Below are 18,866 nucleotides of genomic sequence, written 5' to 3'. Positions count from 1 at the left end.
TTTTTTTTTTTTTTTTTTTTTTTTTTTTTTTTTTTTTTTTTTTTTTTATTTCTCTTCGTGCATTCTTTGGCCTTATCTTGAACATGGGGTTCTATTTCTTTTTCTCTTCAAGAATAATAATTCTTCACAAAAGACAACCAAAAAGCTTACAATTGCGATGCCTGGAATGTTTATTAATACTGCTGCCCCAACTAAAATTAGTTATTGGAATAGTAATTAAAAGGTGATGAATATTTGAGGAAATATAATTCAGAATTGAGACGTTGGGTGTCACGGTCATGCTTGTCCAAGACAGGCGACATGTCTTGGACAAGCATGACCATGACACTAGACATTGGTCAATTGATAGTCGAAAGAAAGTGAATGTGTATCATCCAAACGTTTCTTCGGTTTCAATCCATCGGCTTTACTGTCGTGTAAACCTTCTACCTGGGTTACCATAAATGACTCATTCATTGTTGGAGGTAGTTGTAATTCTCTATAGCCCCATTAGAATAGCATCCTAACATAGGAGGGGGATACAATACTTGCCAACTAAGATACATATGTGAGTTAGCCATAAATGTCTCTCAGTCACTACTAGAGATAATTGATAATTATTTAGAGTCTCAATATAGTGCACTAATGTATTTTGACACAATTTTTAACATGGGGGAGTGACTTCGTGCTTATAGAAACTATAACGCATAGGTGAAATAGTTGTAAATGACTCTTAATTAATTACCGGTAGTTAGTAATCCTCTAGAGTCCTATCATAGTACTATCTTAATCATAAATCATAGCAGAGTAAGTAAGGAAGCATGACCTCGTCCCTTAATCATAATTAAGCATAATCATGTATAGATCTTATATAGTTAGTCCATGTCAAAAATATAAACAAACCATGTTCATCCCTCTCCATTATGTTCTTTTAGAACATGCATTGCATTTCAGATGAAAGAAATAAATTCAATATTCTATTCATGAAGGTGTTTGATATATATATATATGTATATATATATTCAATACAAATATAAAATATACTAAAAAACTGAGCAAAATTTTAGTTAATTATTTTGAACTATATTCTAGTCAAGTCAATTCATTTAGAGGTTATCATGTCACTTTCCATAATAATGGAATTACACAATTTATTAATTTTAAAATTATAATTTAATGCGATGAGCTAATGTAATAAATAAAGATTTTATTTTTTGTCATATGATTGAATGGAAATTATTTAAGATATAAAACTTTAAGAGGAGAAAAAGGCAAGAGAGAGGAGATTTTATTTTCTAAAAAAATTGTAGTTCTTGATTTATAATTTTCTATAAATTATTTTTTTTTAAAAAGTAATAAATATTTATAATATTAAGCAGAAACCAAAATTTTGAAGAAAAAAGACATCTAATTATCATATAATTGTTCCATATTATTTGTTATATTTTTTAAATCATGCAGAACTAAGGGAAGCACCTTTTTTATTGTTCACTTTTTGGGTGAGCTGTCTTTCTTAATATTTAAATTTATTTAAGAAATGAAAAGTACTTATTTGGAATGATCTTATATTGTTAAAAAAGTATACAATCATATAAATGTCAATTATTAGTGTTGCAATTTTCTTTTTGGCAAATAATGTCATATGCAAAAAAAAATTTCTCCTTTTCTCGATAAATTTTAGTTTGTAGGTTAATATGACTCGATAACTCAATCAATTTAACTATTCAACTATAAGTTTATATTATATATTTTTTTTAACGACGGGTAGTTAGTTCGGTGGCTAGCTCTTATCTTAAAGAACATAAAATGGGTAGAGAAAGTGAAAAACTGGTACGGAGTCAACATCAGCCAGGTTCCGCCGCGACCAGCTGGTGGATTTGGCTTAAACCAATAAACACATCCAGAGAATGCTACACCATTTCATAAATACATCATTCATGCAAACTTTGGTGGAAATGCATGAACCAACCTGCAATTTGCAATAAGCCCTACAAATAATTCATTTCGTTCTCTTAATAAACCCCACCCAATGTCACCCGATGTTTAGTTTAATACGTAGAGAACGAACTCTCATTTTTTATTATGATATTGATATCTTATTTATTAAGTTATATCGAGATTAGCTTAAAAGGATGGGTGTTTGAATCTAAGAGGAGGGGATGAGAGGTGGTTGTGTTTGGTTTTAATGGGGAGAGTTATAGGGGTGGGGAACCCACGTGGGATTGTTGTATGGATGTGAAAGGCAAGGAAGAGAAGATGATATGTAGGGCTATGGGTTTGGATCCCTTTAAATTATTTGGGGTGTTATCAGTGAATGGAAAAGAAAGCTTATCTATCAGCCATGCTATTTCTGAACACAACTACACATTCCTCCAATTCTACGTTCCTTTTCTCTCCCTATTTTTCCATTTAATTCGGTTGTTTACACATCTCCATTTGTCTCCCTCTTTCATTTTATTCATTTATAAGACTATAGTAGAATCGTGAGTAAATGAAGGTACATAAATGAACAGAAACCACATCTTAACAAGAGCAATATTTTTTTTTCGATGGCTCAATCACAAGAACTCTATGGTTAATCATGTTTTGCTTGGAACAATTCTATGTTGGGTGACAAATTATACTAAAAGAAAATGTGTTGGATTGCGAGGATAATCTTCCATTGGGTAATGTGTTTATGTGGCAAAGAATAATTTTTTTTGGATGTTAATGAATGAAGGTATTAAAGTTGGGAGGAAGGGAAAGCAATTTGAAGGAGTAAGAAGTACATTCTATTCTACCCACAAAAACTAAAAATAGAAGATTTAAGATATTCCTTAAAGTGTTCCAGGGATGGATTGGAACAGTGAAAAATTCCTTAGATAGATTACCTTTGTGGGTAGGCAACACAATTTGAGCAACTCTTGACGGCCAGGACTTGCATTCAAACCCCTCCATTTCTTACATTCATTGACTATTCCTATAAGTGGATTGAATAAACATGGATACTGTATCCAAACCCAAACGAAAGATGAAGCACCCAACAACGTCACTTCAAACAGTACAGCTTCTGAAGTAGGCCCTAAATTATTAGCTGTATCCAAAGCTGTGGGCTGCAATGCGATGCCCATTTTCCATTTCATTTCCTCATTAATCTCACTCACCTATTCATATCCCTTTTCGTATCTATAAAACCCTCTCATTTCTTCTTTCCCATATCACATTCAAATCTTCCCTCTTTTATTACTATATCCTTAGCCATGGCTTTGAGAAGAAGCTTCAATGCCCTTGGTGTTGTTTGCCTCTGTGTTGTTGCATTGTCCATCGCTGTTTCAGGTCGCCCCGCCACTTTTCTTGAGGATTTTAGGGTGACCTGGGCGGATAACCATGTGAGGCAACTCGATGGTGGGCGGGGAATTCAACTTGTTCTCGACCAAAATTCAGGTGAAATGCTTATTTTTACATGTCCCTTTACCCCGATGCCAAATCTCAATTTTTGTTTCAATCAAAATCTCACCTGAATGTGGCTGGATTTTTAGGATGTGGGTTTGCTTCCAAACGTCAATACTTGTTCGGAAAAGTTAGCATGAAGATTAAACTCGTCCCAGGTGACTCTGCTGGAACAGTGACTGCCTTTTATGTAAGTTACAATCAGACCTCACCTGGCTTAATTTTAGTATAACATCACTTGAAATCAAATCCAATTATAATGTTCTATTGCAGATGAACTCAGACACAGATACAATACGTGACGAATTAGACTTTGAGTTCTTGGGAAATAGGACTGGACAGCCATACACCGTTCAAACAAACATCTATGCTCATGGAAAGGGTGATAGAGAGCAAAGAGTGAACCTTTGGTTCGACCCTTCAGCTGATTTCCATACTTATTCAATCTCGTGGTCTCATTCGCTAATCATGTAAGTTTGGATAATGTATGGATGAAATGGATCTTGTGAGGATAATGCATGTAATACCCATTTACACTGTATGCAGATTTGCTGTGGATGACATCCCCATTAGGGTATACAAGAACAACGAAGCCAAAGGAATTCCATACCCAAAGCAACAGCCAATGGGAGTGTATTCCACGCTATGGGAAGCCGATGACTGGGCGACAAGGGGTGGTTTGGAGAAGATTGATTGGAAGAAAGCCCCATTCTATGCTTATTACAAAGACTTTGACATCGAGGGGTGCCCTGTCCCAGGCCCTGCAAACTGCCCTTCGAACCCCAACAATTGGTGGGAAGGCCCAGCCTACAGGACACTAAACCCTGCTCAAGCCAAGAATTACCAATGGGTCCGAGCCAACCATATGATCTATGACTATTGCACCGACAAGTCTCGTTACCCTCAAACCCCCAAGGAGTGCACTGCGGACAATCTCTAAACTGCCGTGGAATCAATAATTTATATCTATATAATTACATATGTATTTACTGCATTTCATATACGTTTAAAACTTTGGTGTGCTGCATATGAGGATGTGAAGCTGGCCATGCAAAACCAAAAAGGCGAATTAATGTGATTACATTTTGTCGTTGTTTGGATGAAGCCTGATGTAGGGCTGCTCCAACAAAATATATACTATTCTCTATGTATGTATTTCATTTCCTGAAGTTAAATCATTTGATTTCGATTACGAAATTGGGGTTCTTAATTTCTTGTTCGATTTAATATGTCATTTTAGTAATATAATCCATGTTCATACTTTTCACGCGGGACAAAGAATGTGCTTACTTACTTTTCAACGTATAAGTTGATCTATATGTAAAATATTATAATATTCGAAGAAAGATTACATCTCCTAATACACCGAATAAAAGAAGGTATATAAATGAATTAAGACTATAAGCCACATAAGCCACGTAGATGATAAAATAAAATGGCTAAAAAAGAATTATAAAATGACTAAAATACCCCTCTAATCTTTTCACATTTCAGCGAACATCCGGCACGCGAAGCAGTGCACCTTTGGCGACGTTTATTCAGCGACTGGGCGACATACACCTCCGACCCGAGGCAGCTCACCGGCTTCGGAGACTTGGACCTCTCTGAAAGCCGACTTCAGGAGATTGAGGCCTTTGATGTACACAATCCCTTGACTCCTGCAATGCCCGAGTCTTTCACTTCGCAGTTAAGGTGAAGTAGAAACCTCTTTAACTTCGAATTACCCAGCTTGTCTTATCGCTTAGTTTTTAGATCGCTGGAAATTAGCCTCTAAAAGCAAAAATATGTTTCATCTGAGTTGCTTTTGCTCCACATTCAAGTTGTTCACTGCCATAGCTTTTCGATAATAGTGTGCTATACTTCCTTATCGGTGTTGTTGGTGGAAATCTATGTGTCTGATGGAAGTCCAGTAGCTCAAATTGAAGTTTTTCCTGAAATTAACGATGCAAGAAACTGTTCGAATGTTAGGTATTTTGACTCTCTATATACATTTAGATCTATGGTTCGTGTATTTGCATTGGTAGGAATGCGGATGGAAGTTTACCCTGTTCTTAGAGATATTTTTTGCTACACTAGGGAGGCTGGGCAAGATTTATTTGCATTGTTCCCATTTCTTATTGACTCAAATGATGATGTGGAGAAGTCAAGGATTGTGTTTGACATGTTTATAAGGGTGTTCTTTGGCAATTTAATGCTTGAGAATGCTGTGTCTGTGTTTATTCAAGCCAAGAAAATGGGTATTAAGCCAATTTTTTTGTTCAAGTGCTTGGCGGAAGCAAACAGATTTTGTAAGAAGTTTGTTTGAGGATTTGAAGGTTTCTGGCCCAAATCGTAATGTGTATTCCTACACAATTATGATGAACTTCGTTTGCTAAGGACTAAGTAGGCATGATGTCAGCATTGAACAATCACTCTTGTTCTTAAAGGAATTAATGAGCAGCGGTGAGAGACCCACTGTTGTAACATACAACATTTACACCTGCGAACTTTGTAAAGTTGGTTCTGTTGAGTCTGCTTTAGACTTCATTCAAATGCTGAGACGCAAAAGCCAACCTCTTAATGCTTATAGTTACAATCCAATTCTTTATGAATTTTGTCTAGAGGGTAAGATAGAGGAGGTTTTGATTGAAGGTTTTGCAGGACATGAGGGGCTATTGAATACTACCAGATGCATATAGTTATCCTATTTTGGTTGATGGGTTCTGCAAGAGAGGGGAAATTGAGAAAGTCCCAACCTGTGGAGAGGGGAATGAAGTATTCCTTATAAGGGTGTGAAAATTTCTCCCCAGTAGACGCATTTTAAAAACTTCGAGGGGAAGTCCGGAAGAGAAAGTCCACAGAGGACAATATCTACTAGCGGTGGGCTTGTGCTGTTATACAACCTGATCGAGGAAATGGAACGTTGTCAATTAAGACCATCTCCTCTGATTTATGGTCTTTGTAAGAGTGCATTGATGGATGACTCCCTAAATGTTTTTTGTAAACTTAAGAAACTTGGTTACAAATCTGACTTGATTGTTTATGACATCTAGATCAGAGGATTTTGTTCCGTTGGTAATATGGATAATGCTAGGATGAAATGGTAGACAATCATTTATGTCCTGATACAATGACTTGCACTTTTATTGTTGATCAGTACGGCAGGAAGGGAACTTGGAGGAGGCCCTGAAATTTATGATTTATATAAAAGATCACAGTATTATGCCTAACTCATACACGTACAATATAATCATGAAGATAGATAAAACTCTTCAGTTTCTTCTTTTACCAACTTTCTACTGCTTGGACACCGTCTTTGACAGATTCCTTTGGTACACCTGCAGGGTATTACAAATTGAAACCAATCCCAATCACTCTTTGCCACAGAGACGAACTTAAAAGAGATCGATTACAAACGTATTGACGACATGCATCACCTGGTGCAAGGATATGAATATGATTATGCAAACCCAAATCCAAGAAAAAGGTCAACCAAATCCTTGTTCTATCATTCTTGAAGCAATATTTTCTCACTTGCTGTATGATTATAATGTTTTAAGCTCACTTTGTAGGCTAGACACCGTTTTTGTCAGGTTGCACGAATTTTTCTGTGGGCATTTAGATTGAGCTTTGCATTTGGAATGGAAAGCCCAAGTAGTATAGAAGGATTCGATCCCACTTATAGCAACTTTGGGCTCGAGATGCCGAATGAGATTGACTCTTGAAATTTTAGTTAGAGCTTCATAATTTAACAAAAATTTATAAACCTTTTGAGTTGACAAATCTAGAAAAACTTGAAGGCAACCATAATCTATAATCTTTAGTTCTTATAGAGGTATTGTGTGATATCCACCTTGGTTGGGGAGGAGAACGAAACATCTTTTATAAGGGTGTGGAAACCTTTCCCTAGCATACGCGTTCCAAAGCCTTGAGGAGAAGTCCAAAAAGACCAATATCTGCTAGCGGATGGCTTGAGCCGGTACATATTGCTAGTTAGATTAGTTAGGCTTTTACATATTGCTAGTTAGATTAGTTAGATTTTTACATATTTTAATAATGGTTGGAAATTGCTGATAGAATCTTATATCAACTAAACAATTGAAATGTGCCTCTACGTTAGGTAGTTGAGCATGATGACCCTCCGTTCATAACACCAACACAACTGCACGAACACGTTTTTAGCATTATAGAGCTTTATAGCATATTTTGTCTTTAGTCCGCTCAAAATTTCCTTTTTGTTATCCAAGTTACCAAAATAGTTGGAGAATCTGTGCACTGATGTAAAAAAGTTATTATCCATTTCACTTCCTTAGCAAGTAGGTGAGTCACGTTCCATTGGGAGAGAAGATGTAATGAAAACTTTACACATTTAAAATTATTGAAATCTTTTGCTTTTGGTTGCAAAACTTTATGGTAGTTTGATGAAAGTCACTGGCATATGGTCTTTTCCAAAAGTTATTCAGCCAATAACATTATCCAGTCGCCGACTAGATTAAAAGCAACTCATATTTAAATTTACTCCTAAAATTTAGCACTAAAGTGGAGGAGTAATAATGAGAGGATAAGCAAAAGAAAGACAAAAAAGAAAGATTAGTTGCAGATGTAATGCCGACATTAAACAAAGGGTGTGATGAGGTTGTGTTGTTATAATTAAGGCTGCAATGGAAGTTGTGTTTTGGTGTCCGAGTCAGGGGCTTTGGTTTTATATTTTGAAGTGTCAAGTTGGTAACTTTCCGAGCTGGAATTGAGTGCAATTGTTACGTCTTTCCATTTCCAAACAATTTGTGAACCCAAAAGCAAACTCAGTGCCCTTTATTTATTTATTTGTTTTGTGCTTATACCAAAAGCAACTGCACATCAGTGGGTTCTATCAATGAATGCCATTTCCATCGCATTTCTCCACCATTTTCACTTTTCTTTTGGTTTCTTTTTTTGATTTGCTTGTGAATTTTATGATCAATTGGGGACGTTATTAGTGCTTTGCCAAAAGAATATGTTTCTTTTTGTTTCTTTTAATATCAAAGGGATTGTTATGTGTTCTATCTTTAGAAAACAATTAGAAGATACTCAGAATTTTAGTGAAGCAATAATTGATGGAAGAAAGAAAGGTTATATTTTTATATCCACCAATCCTATGAATTATACATGTGTGATTGAATTATACATGTGTTTGAATTCTAAGTCTTACTTTTCTTTTAATTAAGCCTCTCAAAATCCATGAGAAAATATTATTGTCGTGAGTTTTATGATTTCAAGATGCGTCTGTTAGAGAAAGGTTCCCACATCTTTATAAGGAAGGTTTTGTTTCCTTCTCCAACCAATGTGGCACACCGCCTGTGTCTAGCTCTGACACCATTTCAATTGGAGAGGTGAATGAATTATCCCTTATAATAATGTGTAAACTTTTTCTTAACAGATACGTTTTAAAAATCGCGAGACTGACGGCGATACATAACGAAACCTAGTCATTTGTAGACCTAAAAAGTTGATCCAAAACCTAAAAGGAAAGAAAGATAAAGCTAATAAAGTTAGGGAAGGGCATGTAATGAGGTTGGTCCATAGAAAAATATAAAGGGAACAGAAAAGTGAGGCAAAGTTTTGAGTTTGTTAAAATGAGATGAGAGGATGATGTGCAAATGAGATAATATATCCTTATCCTTAGATTTGGTGGTGGGAATTAAGGATATTAGATGATGATGATGATAATAATAATAATAATAATAATAGGGGTAAAAAGGTAGGGAGGGTGTGGGCTTGCAATCCATTTAAGACCTGGAGAATGAGACAGTGTCCTATTCCAAAAGGGCACATGCCCTACGCTTTCCCCATTTTTGTACCAACATTAGATTTTAAAAAAACTACGTCTTTATCCTCTCTTCTTCTTCCTCTTCTTCTGCTTCTGCTTCTTCTCCTGCTTCCTCTTCTTCTTCTTCATCATCATCTTCATGGCCCCATAGAATCAAATGCCCATCATGCCAAATCATTGGTAGGCCCCTTCTCTCTCTTTCTCTTTCACACACCTTCTTCCTCCCTCTTTCCAGTTTTTCAATTACTCCATATTCTTTATATATTTTTATTCAATTTATAAGTTTTTAAAATTAAAATTCCTTTTGGGGAATGTTGAAAAATCAAATCAATTTTCTTTTCTTCTTCTAATTTCTCTTTCAATCAGCAATCATAATTTAGCGGTGTAAAGTGATGGCTTTCATTATTATTATTATCACCTTAATAACAATAATTATTGTAATTATTGCTTTTGTCCACAAATGTTGGCACCTGTATACTTGCTTNAGGATTTATAATATCCATAATCATTAAAATAGAAACATTGAAACGGGAGAACCAAAGATATAATTAATTGTGACAAGTGTACAATGGATGAGTACGTGTGTATTATGACATCTAACTTACTCTAAAATAATCCTAATGGCATCGGATTACTTTTTAATTATAAAAACCCAACCAAAAAAAAGATACTCTAAGTGTGTATGATTAAATCCATTTTGGTAAAACCATTTTTAATCCCATTCTTAGAGTAACAAATATACTTTAGGTTAAATTTGGATAGAGTAACACACTTGACCTTCACGTGACAACAACAATAAAATTTATTTGAAGAAGAACAACAAAGTCTATAAGACGAGAAATTCGCATATTAAGCTCTAGTGCTGAGTTACTTACAAGGAATTTGGATGATAGAATTAGCTATCATCTTTTATCTTCTTCCCTGGGAAGAAGAGTGTTTATATACCTTTTTAAGGTTAGGATAAAATGAGGACCAAATTTGAGCTGGACTAGGATAATACGGACCGAGGGATGTTAAGTGTCAGCCTCATATGAGGTCGACCAGAGAACTTGAGCATTCTACTCAAGTTTATCTTTCTTTTAGTTGCTGGTCTAACTCCTTTCATAAATTTTTCCCTAAATGTCAAACAAATGCTCCGAGATGATCACCTCTATGACCACGTGGCTTCTAAACAATGAGAGGTATTTTGGAAACTTTTGAAACTTTAGGGATACCATTAAAACAAAACTTTAACGTCTCTATCCAAACGTTTTTAAAAGAACAAGTAAAGGGTAATGTTAAAACAAAACACATAATTTAGAAGTGTTCTGTATAATTTGTTGTTGTATGGGCGTCATGTTTTTATGGGCGACCTAAGTTTCTGATAAGTCATATCATCATCATTATTGGTAGCCGACAAAGCATTGCTGAAAGTTGCCTATTCTTCATGCATTATAAACACTAATACTCCCCAATGGGATGGCCCCCCAACCCAAAATTTCTGTCGAAGCAAACTTCCACATTCTTTCATCAATTATTCATCTTTTGAATCAAAGCTCTGATGTGGTTCGTGTCATAATCTCATCTCTCTGTCTCTACTTTTCTTTCTTTTCTCTCCTTTTCTTTTTCATTTTCCCATCAAAATCAAACATCAAACGAAGCAACACATAAGAAAATAGGTGCAACAGTGTTTTGATTTGGGCATCAAAGCAAAGGGGAATGGTTTGCACGACCATATGGGATTGGAAGAGTATGGAGTGGGAGACAATTCATGTGGTCATTTATCGTTGGGGGAGGAGGGAAGAGAGTTTAATTAAATCAATGCTTGAATGATTGATAAAAGTAATAATTAAAGTAGAAGGTGAATTATAAATGAAAATAATAATGAAGGAATGAATGAAGGGATGCTAATATTGGGGCATAAGTGAAAGAAGAGGAAAAGTTGTGGCAAATAATTGAACCCATTTTAAAGAGAAAGTGAATAAGAAGACGAGGAAACATTTATGAAGCAACACTCAAAAGTGGTAGCAATTGTTAAATATAATGTGTAGCACAAACAATAAAAGAAATAAAGAAAGAAAGAAAGAAAGAAAGAATGATCCTTTCTTGATGTGTTCCCCACTGCCATGTGAACTCAGTGATTCTAGCAGGAAAGGGAAAGTTGTGGGGATTTTCTTTTCTTTGCTTTTCTTTTCTTTTCTTTTTCTTTGCTTTTCTTTTCTTTTCTTTTCTTTGCCTCAATAATGTGAAGATAATAACTAAGTGGGGCTTCCAAAGGTCAACCTATGTATAGAGATAGAACGGACTTTTAATTTCATAACTCTTTTTCTTTTTTTTTTTTCTTTTACTTTGAGATTCTTTTGTCTTCTGAGTTCTTTAATTTCTTCTGGATTAATAATCATTCCCACCCACCCACACAAACACAAACACAAACACACCCATCTCTCTCCTTTTTCCTCTTCTTAAACCCTTCATTTTGGTTTGTTGTTCTTCACAACTTCCATCTTTTTCCACACAAATCCTTTAACTCAACTCAACTCCAGATGGGTTTGGATGATGTTTCTCAAACAAGCTTGGTTTTGGGGTTGGGGATCTCAGAAGCTGCTTCTCCAATTCTTAACAACTTCAAGAACAACAAGAAGAAGAAGAACAACAAAGAGAATCCTACTTCACTTGAGTTTGAGCCTTGTGCTTTGACTTTGGGATTTTCGGGCGATGTTGATCCTCCTCCTCATCATCATCCTCATCATCATCATCATTTGTATCGCCAAGCTTCCCCTCATAGCAGCGCTGTTTGTTCTTCCTTCTCCGGGGGCGGTGGCGGTGGGATTAAAAGGGAGAGAGACCTCAGCAGTGAAGAAGTTGAATTGGAGAGGGTTTGTTGTAGAGTTAGTGATGAAGATGAAGATGGTTGTAATACTAGGAAGAAGCTTAGGCTTTCTAAACAACAATCCGCGCTATTGGAAGAGAGTTTCAAACAAAATAGCACTCTCAACCCCGTAAGTTTCTCTATATACATACCACTACTAAATCAATTATATAAATCTTCTATTCATATTCTCTCATTCTTTTCATCAGAAACAAAAGCAAACCTTAGCCAGACACCTAAACCTACGCCCAAGACAAGTGGAAGTATGGTTTCAAAATAGGAGAGCTCGGTGAGTGAGTTCATCCCAATTTCTTCTAGTACTTCTCTACATCATCCATTACATCTCTCAACCTTTCTTTCTTTCTTTCTTTCTTTCTTTCTTCTGTTTTTTCAGAACAAAAATGAAACAAACAGAAGTAGACTGTGAGTTCTTGAAGAAATGTTGCGAGACCTTGACAAACGAAAATAGAAGACTACAGAAGGAGCTTCAAGAATTGAAGGCACTAAAGCTCGCACACCCGCTGTACATGCACATGCCAGCAGCAACGTTAACCATGTGCCCATCCTGCGAAAGGGTGGGTGGCGTTGGCGTTGGCGTTGGCGATGGCGCTTCCAAACCCAAATTTTCAATGGCTCCCAAGCCCCACTTTTACAACCCCTTCTCCAATCCTTCAGCCGCATGTTAGAAAATTAATGTACACCATTTACAAGCTACACAAAATAACACTATACTCATATATTTTTCTCCTTCTTCTTCTTCAAAACGCCATAGCTAGCTTAGAAATTGGAGAAATTTAGTGTAACTATTAGCTACCCTTGTACAAGCTTACCCTTAAGATCAAATTATCATCAGTTGTAAAGATTTTAAACTCTATCTAGAAATTAATCCAGGATTGGTGGGTATATAATGTAATTTTTTTTCATCGATTTTTAGAATGATAATTGATGTCTTATTTACTTAATTATGTATGATCGACCGACCATCCGACCGACGATCCAATGACGCAAGATAGGATGGTGTGTTGGATTGGGAAAAATTATTGGGTGGTGTTGGTGTAAGGGGCTATCTATCTATCTCATTGGCTGCCTACGTGTTACGCAAGGGATGACACTGATATGACTTTTGCTATTTTATTAGTGCGTTTTGGCTTCATTGGTCAATATGATACAATGATAATAATATTACATTTCTTTTTTCTTTTTTTCTTGTTTTATATCATGGAATCTACTTTTCTTTTTCTCATTTTCTTCCTTTTTGTTTCTACACAAACATTTTTATTTAAATACTTTTATATGAATTCAATTATAGGTTTCTGATATTTGAATAATATGGATAATAATAATAATAATAATAATAATAAAGGATAGAAAAGGGATGGATGGAATAATTTTGAAAATAGATAGGTTGAGAAGGTCACAACCACGTGAGATGCCAAAGCTTTAAGCCAACAGGTAGGTCACACCCCACGTGATGCTTACCAAAGACNTTTTTTTTTTTTTTTTTTTTTTTTTTTTTTTTTTTTTTTTTTATAATAATATGAATTAGAATTTGGTAAATGAGACCCCCTCCCCCCCCCTCCCTTGTGCTCTGGATATCCACAAGGGAAGATTTGATGTGTATTATTATTCCTTCCCCACTTTTAACAATAATGGAACACACCCTTCTATTCAAACCCACGGCCCTCCTTAACTCTTGCCCCACCTACGCTACAAACCCCTACAATATTGTTACTTTCCTTTTTAATTCTTCCCTGATTAACTTCGAGGGCACGGTCTCTTTGATTCAATCGTAAAGCAACACGGGTTCACTAGTGCATAATGATTATGAGGTCATGAAGCAACAATGGAATGTCATAGATTATGTTCAATCATCTTTGTAAAGGAATTGGTAAAGCTATAGAAATCCATAATCATGTTTGAATCTAGTTTGATTTAAGAATTTATTCTGGTAGGGCACTAAAAGTTACTGGTATTTGCATACGTTATAGGCACGCTATCATGATTAGAGTGGACAATCTCAGAACCTTCTCCTTTATTTCATTTTAATATGTGTACACAGAGCTCAACAAAGTCTACGAATCATTCATGGCTGTGTGTGTGTGGACCAATAAAAATTAAAACTTTCCGGGAAAAGTTGGCACTTTCCTGGAAACTCCCACAGGCCCCTTTTCAATTCTCTCGCCGCCGCCATCGTCATCACCATCATCATTTGGATTACAGACAGACAACTCCCCAATACTTTTCTTATTTTCTTTGGTGGGTAAAGATGATCAAATAGAGTGCGACTTGAAAGCCTTGTCATTTGGCTTATCTTTCTTTTTTTTTTTGTAATAACTAAACCGGAGAAAAGTCATCCATTAGCTTCCCTTTCCTCATCAATCTGACGAATTTCAACTACAGAAACCAACCAAATCATTATGTTCTTTGTTCTTTGTTCTTTATTTATTCACCACTTTTTCTTACTTTAATAATTATTAAATTATGGACGTTTTATTCTATATCTTCTTCTGGGTTTCTCTACGTATGTCTGGAAATATTTTGTTATTTTTAGAGGAAAGTTCAGGACACTTGTCTCGTATAAGCTACCTTTGTCGGCCTGTCAAGTTGCACACGTGGCTTTGGTTTTTCGTCACTAATCATATTTCTAATAATAATTCTTTTATTATAGGGTTGAGTTTTAACTTGTATTGGGTAGGAGGGGATGGGCTTCTTCAAAGTTGAGTTGACTTCTAATAAATGGGGCTCTTAAACTTCCTTCAGTGGAATGACTTCTTCTAAAGTCAAGATTCACACAATCTTGTGCATTACATGTTGTCTGCGTTGACAAGTTAGTGTTCGAGTGGCATTAGGCTGAGTTCCATTGAAGTTTCAGTTCAAATAATAACATTAACACCCATATCAACTTTGGCTTTAAGTCTTCAACAATTGGGTATATTACCTTCTATTGGTCATGTGCGATCCTTGTAGGGATTTGTGTTCATGAATGAATGGATTCATGGACTTTCTCCAAACAATTAACAAATCCATTTTAAATCTCTATCATTGTTGGAAGGAATTTAACTCCAAGAGTTCAGCTTTAAATCAACTACTTATGGATTGGATTCATGAACCAAAGAGTAGATGTGGCCTTGAAAGAAACTTGGGCATATGGCTGGTAATAGCCCAAGCCCACCGCTAATAGATATTGTCCTCGTGAGATTTTTCCTTTCGAGTTTCCTCTTAAGGTTTTTAAAGCGTGTCTACTAGGGAGAGGTTTTTACACCCTTGTAAACAAGGCTTCATTCTCCTCCTCAACCGATGGGGGACCTCACAATCTACCTCTCTTCGGGGCCCAACGTCTTCGCTGGCACTCGTTCCCTTCTCCAATTGATTGGAACCCCCCAATCCCCCCTCCTTTGGGACCCAACGTCCTTGCCAGCACACTGCCTCGTGTCCACCCCCTTTAGGGCCTAACGTCCTCGCTGACACTCGTTCCCTTCTCCAATCGATGTGGGATCCTCAATCCACCCCCTCCCCCCTTCGCAGCCTAGCATCCTTACTGGCACACTACCTTGTGTCCACCCCTTTCGGGGTTCAGCCTCCTCGCTGACACATCGCCCGGTGAACTTGGGCTGCTACATGACTTTTGTTGAAGCTCCATGGGACCATTGGGCCTTCAAATCCAATCATAGGAACTAAGAGTATAGCCTATCACAGGCCCAAGATAAATTTAGGGATAAAAATAACATTTGATTTAGAACTAGTTGCAGTTACAAACTACTTGTAAAGGATGAATATACTATTTTATAATTTGTATAGTTTCTCCCAACAAGTAAATGGTATTTCCAACTGTAGTTTAAATTTATATAACATAATAAAATGCTAGTCAAATGAAACCAAAATCAAATTAAGGCAGTTAAAGAGAGACAAGAAACTACCTTGGCGTCCTTTTATCAATCTGTTCGAGTTGAAAACAGTAACCTGAAGCAGCATCCATGCCATTAAACTTCACCAGTAATCTCCACAAGAGCATTGCCCGTCCTTGAAGCAGTGAAATCTATGGGTATCTCTAACAGTAATCTCCCTCTTCACAACTGCAGATATAAACTTGATTGCATTGTGGCAATCCACACATATCCTAAGATTCTTGACTACCAGTATTGGCTCACCTTCTCTAGTACACATGAGACCAAATGCAACAGCTAACTTCTCACTATGATGCCCCAACCTCAACTCTTCCTCTCTTTTCCTTATTCCATCCGTCCCTATTGAGATCGATCTCACGTCTGGAACATATCCAGCTTTCTTTATCTTTCTCATCATCTCCTCCAAGTATTCATGAATCTTCTTTATCATCGGGTGAGAAGTATCTTCAGCCACAAAAATGTGTGTTCTCCTATCCACTTCAATCCAGCTACAACCGGGTTTCTTCTTCACGCCTCGGTCTCGCATTAGTTTCCTCACGCTAGCGACATCCTCCCATCTCCCATTGTCAGCATAGATATTTGCCAGCATGACATAAGGTGCAGCATTTGAAGGTTCCAGCTGAAGCAAATGGTTTGCTGCTTTGGCTGCTAGTTCCATGTTCCCATGTGTTCGACATGCTCCGAGTAATGCAGACCAAAAAATTGAACCGGGGTTAAAAGGGATCGTCTCTATCAGCCTCTCTGCCTCGCTCAACTTGCCTGCTCGACCCAAAAGATCTATCAGGCATGAGAAGTGCTCCGCTTCTGGTTCAATGCCAAACTTCTGCTTCATCATATTGAAGTAAATCTTACCATCCTGAACTCTTCCTGTGTGCGCACAGGCAGCAAGTACAGAAATAAACGTAATGTTTGTTGGGGTAAAGCCCATCTCCAGCATCCTCTGAAAAAGATTAAGTGACTGAAATCCCATTCCATGTTGTGCATAACCTGCAATCATTGAATTAAAAGATACTGTATTATGCTCCGGCATTGTATCGAATAACCTCCTTGCATCCCTGAGATTTCCACATTTTGAGTACATTGCAATCAGAGCATTGTTCACTGATATTCTATTAGAAGGGATGTCCAATTTGAAAGTTAATGCATGAACTTGTCTTCCTTGAGAGGGCGATGACATATTCGCACAGGCACTGATTACGCAAACAAGGCTGCAATCGTCAGGGAGGTGGCCAACACCTTGCAACCTCCGGAAACATTCAAGAGCTTCATCAGAAAACTCCTCAAACAGAGAGTATCCTGAAATCATTGTATTCCAAAGAACCAAATCTGGCTTGCAGATTTCATCAAAAACTTTTCTACAACTCAGCATAGAACCACCACATTTTGAATACAAATCAATCAGACCACTACCCACATGACAATTCTGATGGTAGCCAGACTTTATCAATTTGGCATGAAACTGAAGCCCGCCTGATAAGTCCTGCACATTAGTAAATGCCGTCAAGACGCTTGCTAAAGTAAACATGTCAACAACCAAGCCCCTCAGAGTCATTTCCATGTACAATCCAAGAGCCTTAGACCCCTCTCGATGCTGCATATATGCCACAACCATCGAATTCCATGAGACTTCATCTTTATCCTCACCCATGCCATAAAAAATCCGTTGGGCCTCATTCAAAAACCCATTTTTGCTGTAATATGTAATGAGTGCATTACCAACAGACGCATAACAATCGAACCCAGCCGCAACACTCAGTGCGTGCAACTGCCTAATCAAAGCAACATCATCGCCACAAGCAGTAATTATACCAGAAAGGGTAAACCCATCCATGTCAAGTAAGGCCTCTCTCATCTCCACAAACAACTGAAAAGCAGACTGAACATCCCCACGTTGAGCATATGCAGCAATTAAAGTGTTATACGAAATAGGGTCTGGTTGGGACATTTTATCAAACAGTTCGCGTGCAACTTCGACAAACGATTCTTTCGCATATGCAGCAATCAGGGCGTTGAAGGAAAAGATATTGCATTCCTGGGTCTGATCGAAGACCCGACGAGCAGCGGAGAGGCGGCGACATTTGGAGTAAAGAAGAATGAAGTGGTTGGAGATATATGTGGATGCGGGGACGAAGGACTTGATATAGAGAGCATGGAGGAACTTTCCAGTACGGAGGTCTCTCTGGGCAATACATGTTTTCAGAACGTGCCGAAAGCTTTGTAGAACAGCGGAGAATTGATGCATTTGCAGTGTTCATGGGGAAAGCTCAAGTAAAACGAAGCAATGGCATGCCGTTTTCTCTTACATTAGAATTTTGGAATTCCCTGAAAATACGAAGTGTATATTTTCCGGTGGCTGCACTTTATTCACCTGCAGTGGTTCGCCGTTGTCTGTTTCAGGTGCCGCCGATTCAGTTCCGGAGGTTTGACCGCATTGTCGTCAACCACAAACTAGTTGCGAGTTTGAAAAGGAAAGATTTGCAAGCGAATTACGTTGGAGTCCTCAGCGTAAGGAATAGGAGAGGGTAAAAGAGCCAGGGCGAAAGATTTACCGTAAATAAAACTAAATTTATATATTTTTACTTCCGACAAAAAATATACTTTTATCCTTATTTGTGATTAGTTGTATTGATGTTCTTTTAGCTTTGAAAAATAAATATTCGTTTGATTTTTTTTCTTTAAAAAATTTACTTTCTTTTTCGTTCCTCCCTCCCTTCCCAATTAATTATTAATGTTTTTTTATTAAAAATTATTTTTTTATTTGTTTTTTTTTTCTTTTTTTTTTTTAAGTAAAATAAGATGTTCTATTTTTTATCTTTTACCCCATCTTCCTCTTTCTTTCACCCCCTCCTTCCCCATTATATATATATATATAAATAAATAAATAAACTTCAAGATGGTAGTTTTTTTTTCATAATAATAA

General features: G+C 36.8%; 3 protein-coding genes across 4 annotated transcripts; 2 read left to right on the top strand and 1 right to left on the bottom strand.

Annotated features, from left to right (window-relative positions):
* The first annotated feature begins 3,178 nt into the window (after nt 1–3,178).
* LOC111791190 (probable xyloglucan endotransglucosylase/hydrolase protein 6) lies at nt 3,179–4,618 on the top strand. The gene is made up of 4 exons (XM_023672442.1): nt 3,179–3,402; nt 3,498–3,598; nt 3,682–3,878; nt 3,955–4,618. The coding sequence occupies exons 1-4, from the start codon at nt 3,219–3,221 to the stop codon at nt 4,346–4,348; spliced, it is 876 nt and encodes a 291-aa protein (XP_023528210.1). The 5' UTR covers nt 3,179–3,218; the 3' UTR covers nt 4,349–4,618.
* Nucleotides 4,619–11,361: 6,743 nt separating this feature from the next.
* Nucleotides 11,362–13,000, top strand: LOC111805958 (homeobox-leucine zipper protein HAT22-like). Its single transcript, XM_023691271.1, has 3 exons — nt 11,362–12,171; nt 12,251–12,330; nt 12,436–13,000. Exons 1-3 carry the CDS (start codon nt 11,716–11,718, stop codon nt 12,725–12,727), a joined length of 828 nt encoding a protein of 275 aa, XP_023547039.1. The 5' UTR covers nt 11,362–11,715; the 3' UTR covers nt 12,728–13,000.
* Nucleotides 13,001–15,572: 2,572 nt separating this feature from the next.
* On the bottom strand, nt 15,573–18,656 carry LOC111805944 (pentatricopeptide repeat-containing protein At3g49710). Of its 2 annotated transcripts, none has more exons than XM_023691251.1 (2): nt 15,959–18,656; nt 15,573–15,728 (listed from the first exon to the last, which is right to left on the bottom strand). In XM_023691251.1, the coding sequence occupies exon 1, from the start codon at nt 18,186–18,188 to the stop codon at nt 16,029–16,031; it is 2,160 nt and encodes a 719-aa protein (XP_023547019.1). In that variant the 5' UTR covers nt 18,189–18,656; the 3' UTR covers nt 15,573–15,728; nt 15,959–16,028. The 2 variants fall into 2 exon arrangements, with proteins under 2 accessions (XP_023547019.1, XP_023547027.1); XM_023691259.1 differs by having other exon boundaries at nt 15,573–15,694.
* Nucleotides 18,657–18,866: the final 210 nt, after the last annotated feature.

This window comes from Cucurbita pepo, chromosome LG01 (genome assembly GCF_002806865.2).
Source record: "Cucurbita pepo subsp. pepo cultivar mu-cu-16 chromosome LG01, ASM280686v2, whole genome shotgun sequence".
NCBI classification, from domain to species: domain Eukaryota; kingdom Viridiplantae; phylum Streptophyta; class Magnoliopsida; order Cucurbitales; family Cucurbitaceae; genus Cucurbita; species Cucurbita pepo.
This window is presented reverse-complemented; position numbering and strand designations above follow the sequence as displayed.

Excerpts from the sequence above, each read along its gene's own strand:
- LOC111805958 (XM_023691271.1), top strand. The coding sequence starts at position 11,716 with ATGGGTTTGGATGATGTTTCTCAAACAAGCTTGGTTTTGGGGTTGGGG. Across the intron at positions 12,172-12,250 it reads AAAATAGCACTCTCAACCCC|AAACAAAAGCAAACCTTAGC; the intron begins GTAAGTTTCTCT and ends TCTTTTCATCAG. Across the intron at positions 12,331-12,435 it reads TTTCAAAATAGGAGAGCTCG|AACAAAAATGAAACAAACAG; the intron begins GTGAGTGAGTTC and ends CTGTTTTTTCAG.
- LOC111791190 (XM_023672442.1), top strand. The coding sequence starts at position 3,219 with ATGGCTTTGAGAAGAAGCTTCAATGCCCTTGGTGTTGTTTGCCTCTGT. Across the intron at positions 3,403-3,497 it reads TGTTCTCGACCAAAATTCAG|GATGTGGGTTTGCTTCCAAA; the intron begins GTGAAATGCTTA and ends CTGGATTTTTAG. Across the intron at positions 3,879-3,954 it reads TGGTCTCATTCGCTAATCAT|ATTTGCTGTGGATGACATCC; the intron begins GTAAGTTTGGAT and ends CACTGTATGCAG.
- LOC111805944 (XM_023691251.1), bottom strand. The coding sequence starts at position 18,188 with ATGCATCAATTCTCCGCTGTTCTACAAAGCTTTCGGCACGTTCTGAAA.